The 4,846-nt window shown below is 38.6% G+C and overlaps 1 protein-coding gene across 1 annotated transcript; it reads right to left on the bottom strand.

Moving 5' to 3' along the window:
• Nucleotides 1-2,685: 2,685 nt before the first annotated feature.
• LOC141167545 (olfactory receptor 1E16-like) lies at nt 2,686-3,642 on the bottom strand. Its single transcript, XM_073654937.1, has one exon. The coding sequence runs from the start codon at nt 3,640-3,642 to the stop codon at nt 2,686-2,688; it is 957 nt and encodes a 318-aa protein (XP_073511038.1).
• Between the last annotated feature and the right edge of the window lie 1,204 nt (nt 3,643-4,846).

Below are 4,846 nucleotides of genomic sequence, written 5' to 3'. Positions count from 1 at the left end.
ACACCAGCCAAGTGGCATTGAATTCCGTACAGTAGAAATTGTAGAATTAGGAATGACACCTCTTCCACTACAGTCAACGCAGGAGATGGAGACCCAATCAGGATTCTCCACATTTCCAAAAATCAGGGCCTAAAACCACCAAAGTAGCATAAATTTCACTAGAGTAAAAGTAGTTTAATGGAGACCGAAACGTCTTCTACTACAGCCAACTCAGCAGAGGTAAAGACCCAATCTGGATTTTCCACATTTCCAAAAATTAGTGGCAGACACCAGCAAAGTGGCATCAATTTCACTTCAGTAGAACTAGTGTAATTAGGATCAACATCTCTTCCTGTACAGTCAACCCAGGAGATGGAGACCTAAATAACAGTGTTCACATTTCCCTAAATTAGGGCCTTACACCACCGAAGTAGCATCAATTTCACTGGAGTAGAAGTAATATAATGGATACGTAATTTCTCCTGAATATGGCAGTGGTCCATATATCATAAAACACTACTTTTGAGGCACAGTGCAAATCTCAGAAGGAATGAAGTGCCATATCAGAGTTCAAATTTTGCTGATGTAGTTTGAGGGTGCCATGTAACATTGGCAGAGCCTCTGAGGTGCCAGAACCACAGCCCCAACATAAGTGACCCCATTTTATAAACTGTATCCTTCAATTAATTCATCAATGGATGCCTTCAGCATATTAACACCACAGGTACCTCACAGAATTTTTTACCATTGGGCAAGGAATAAAGAAAAATTGCTCTTTTTACCACTAAAATGTTGTTTTAGCCTCAAGTTTTTATTTTTTATAAGGGCTAAAAGGAAAAAATTAACCTCAAAGTTTGTTGGGCAATTTCTCCTGAGTGCGTGAATACCTACATGTAATCAGGAACTAATTTTCAGACACAGTTCAAAGCTCAGAGGGGAAGGAGCGCCCTATTATAGTGCAGATTTTGTTGTTACGGTTTGCGAATGTAATGTCACATTGGTAGAAGCTTTCTGGCCCCAATATTTTTAATGCAGTTCACTCTGCAGTACAACAGATTCTTCAGGTTGGTGCGATTACAGCAATAGAAGATTTATATATTTTTTAAGTTCGGCTTCTATCGCACAAAATAAAAGTTTTTGCATCTCCGTATTTTGAGCGATCTTCTATATTTCTGCTGACAGAATCATGTTAGGATTTAATTTTTGTGGGACAAGTTGAAGTTTTTATCGGTACAATTTTCAGGCACAGAACATTTTTTAATCAATTTCTATTCTCATTTTTCGGAGGCAGAATGAACAACAACTAGAAATTATCAGTTATATATAAATATATGTGTTTTAATACAAATGACTGGCACTTGTTTTCTCCAAAGACGTAACAAATGACAAGGGGGCGTTCATTACATGCGGAGAAAAGATGATTCCGACAGCTAAATAGCAAAGGGTTCTTTACCATTAGAGCTGTCAGACTGTTGAATGCCGATTACAAGAGATAGTAATGGAAGACACTATATCAGTATTTATAGGAAGATCAGAGACTTTTTTTCAATACAAATGGCATTGTGGGTTATAAAAAAGGTAGCGATAGAGTATATGTAAGTGGTGGTAACTTGAAGGACTTGAGTCTTTTTTTCAACATAAATACCTATGTAGTTATAGAAAAAAATGGCAGGAGATAAAAGATTATTTATTTTAGCCCACTTTTCAGACATCAGAATCAAGAAAAAATAGTGTCCAGCTGGCTGCCATCTGTTGGAATTCACTAGAATCAAATTGTGGAGAATTTTGATGAAAATCCGAACACGTTTGAATCATTTTGAATCGATTCGTTGACCTCTAGTAGCTACAAATGTAGCATTCACTAAATAAACAGTGATATGAAAGTTATATAACAAGGGCATTTCAATACCAAGCAAATGAGTTGGCACGCTACACAAACCACAGAGGTGGCTACTTTAACACTGTAGCATATCCCATAATATTGTTTTATGCCTGGTACATCTTAATATATGATGAAGAGGCTACTTTAACCTTTTAATGTACATTAGGTTTCTTAAAGAAGTTGTCCACTACTAGAAATACCCCTTCTCAATCTAAATGTTTGCATCCTTTAAAACAGAAGCACCTATACTCACCTTCCATGCAGGCTCTATTTCAGCAGTGTCCACACTCATATTTCCGGGGCTCGCATGAGGTTGTTATGTCACCTGAGAACTGTGCCCAATCATCATTGGCATCACTGTCCCCGACTACGGACATACATGTAATCAAGAAGAAGTGTGATTGGCTAGCTATAGCTCTCACTTCCTGTTGAATATTTACAGTGGGTACGGAAAGTATTCAGACCCCTTTAAATTTTTCACTCTTTGTTTCTGTGAAAATTTTAAAGGGGTCTGAAAACTTTCCGCACCCACTGTATACATACAAAGACGGGGATAGCGACACTGATTGGGTGCAGGGCTTACTTGATGTATCAACCTCACATGACCATGGGGATTGAAAGTGCCGACACCACTGGAATTATGCTGACACGGGACATGAGTATAACTGCTTTTTTTTTTTACAGGGGGCAAATATTGAGATTGAGAAGGGGTTGTCCTAATACTGGACAACCCCTTTAAAAGAGGGTCTTTACTCAAGCACTTTGAAGGTTGATGACTGTTAGTGCCCAGAAGATCAGGTCTATTTTTCTTTCCTGGCTTGTAGCTATGGAATATTGTGAATGTTTTTCCATATCACACCCTTATAAATAATTTCCTGTATTGCTTTTTTAATGTCTTTATTTCCCAGGCTGTATAAAAAAGGGTTGGCCATGGGAGTAAACACAGTATAAAGCAATGACAGTATCTTACTTGTGGTAAATGTTTGGCCTTTTGTTGGAACAACATAAACACTGAACATGGTCCAGTAGAATATGGAGACCACAGTGAGGTGGGAGCTACAGGTGGAGAAGGCTTTATGTCTACCGGTACTGGATGAGATCTTTAAGACTGTTAGAATAATATAAGTATAAGACATGATAATAATTGTAGATGGAATTATAAGAGTTGGAATACTAAGTAAATAAATCTCTAAATCAACAATGAAGGTATCAGAGCAGGAAAGTTCTAATAAGGGAACAAGGTCACAGAATACATGGTCAATGGTGTTTGAATCGCAAAAGTTTAATTTTGCGGTTGATATGGACTCAATCAAATTTAAAGAAAATCCAGAGATCCAGCAAAAGGCAGACAAAGTCACACAGTGTCTAACTGTCATAATAGCAGTATAATGAAGAGGATTACAGATGGCCACATATCTGTCATAAGACATCACTGTGAGCAGAAGACATTCAGCCGCTTCTGAGCCACAGAAGAAATAAAACTGTGTGATGCAACCAATAAAAGTAATGGTCCCCTCATTAGTCAGTAGGATATGGAGCATGTTGGGGACAATATTCGTGGTCAACAAGATGTCACTGATGGACAGTTGTGAGATGAAGAAGTACATTGGGGTGTGGAGGTTCTTGCTGGTGGACACCAGGGTGATGATCAAGAGATTCCCATATATTATCAAGAAATAAGTCACAAAGAATAAACAGAACAGGAAAATTCTCAAACCTTGATTGACTTGAAATCCTAACAGAAGGAATTCTGTGATGATTGTTGTGTTTTTCTCCTGCATGTAGACCAAAGTAATAATCATAGAATGCAAATAATAAAAGAAAATAAAGAAATGTCTCATTTCATTAAAGTATAAACTTCAGAATCTTCTGGAACTAAAAAACGGTACCACAAACAGTGGGTATGGAAATTTTCAGACCCCTTTAAATTTTTCACTCTTTGTTTCATTGCAGCCATTTGGTAAATTGTAATAGGTTTTTTTTTCTCATTAAAGTACACTCTGCACCCCATCTTGACTGAAAAAAAACAGAAATATAGAAATTTTTGCAGACTTGGCCAAATGTTCACATTCCAACAAGACAATGACCCTAAGAACACAGCTAAAATAACAAAGGAGTGGCTTCAGAACAACTCTGTGACCATTCTTGACTGGCCCAGCCAGAGCCCTGGCCTAAACCCAATTAAGCATCTCTGGAGAGACCTAATGGCTGTCCACCAATGTTCACCATCCAACCTGACGGAACTGGAGAGGATCTGCGAGGAAGAATGGCAGAGGATCCCCAAATCCAGGTGTGAAAAACTTGTTGCATCATTCCCAAGAAGACTCATGGCTGTACTACAGTCAATGTCAAAAGTATTGAGAATGAGACAAATAGTAATTTTTCCAAAGTTTACTGCTTCATTTTTTGTAATGGCAATTTGCATATACTCCTGAATGTCAAAGAGTGATCAGCTTAACAGCAATTACTGTACTTGCAAAGTCAATATTTGCCCAGAAAATGAACTTTAACCCCCAAAACACATTTCAACATCATTGCAGTCCTGCCTTAAAAGGAGCAGCTAACATCTTTTAGTGATTGATCCATTAACACAGGTGTGGGTGTTGATGGGGACAGGGCTGGCGATCAATCAGTCATGATTAAGTAAGAATGACATCACTGGACACTTTAAAAGGAGGCTGGTTCTTGGTATAATTGTTTCTCTTCAGTTAACCATGGTTATCTCTAAAGAAACACGTGCAGCCATCATTGCACTGCACAAAAATGGCCTAACAGGGAAGAGTATCGCAGCTACACAGATTGCATCTCAGTCAACAATCTATCGCATCATCAAGAACTTCAAGGAGAGAGCTTCCATTGTTGTCAAAAAGGCTCCAGGGTGCCCAAGAAAGACCAGCAAGCGCCAGGACTGTATCTTAAAACTGTTTCAGCTGCGGGATTGGACTACCAGCAGTGCCGAGCTTGCTCAGGAATGGCAGCAGGCTG

This window comes from Phyllobates terribilis, unplaced genomic scaffold, assembly GCF_046119375.1.
Source record: "Phyllobates terribilis strain yellow unplaced genomic scaffold, ASM4611937v1 Scaffold_11__3_contigs__length_659146591, whole genome shotgun sequence".
Lineage (NCBI taxonomy): Eukaryota > Metazoa > Chordata > Amphibia > Anura > Dendrobatidae > Phyllobates > Phyllobates terribilis.
Note: the sequence above shows the minus strand (reverse complement) of the source record. Positions and strands in the feature narration are given on the sequence as shown.

Excerpts from the sequence above, each read along its gene's own strand:
- LOC141167545 (XM_073654937.1), bottom strand. The coding sequence starts at position 3,642 with ATGCAGGAGAAAAACACAACAATCATCACAGAATTCCTTCTGTTAGGA.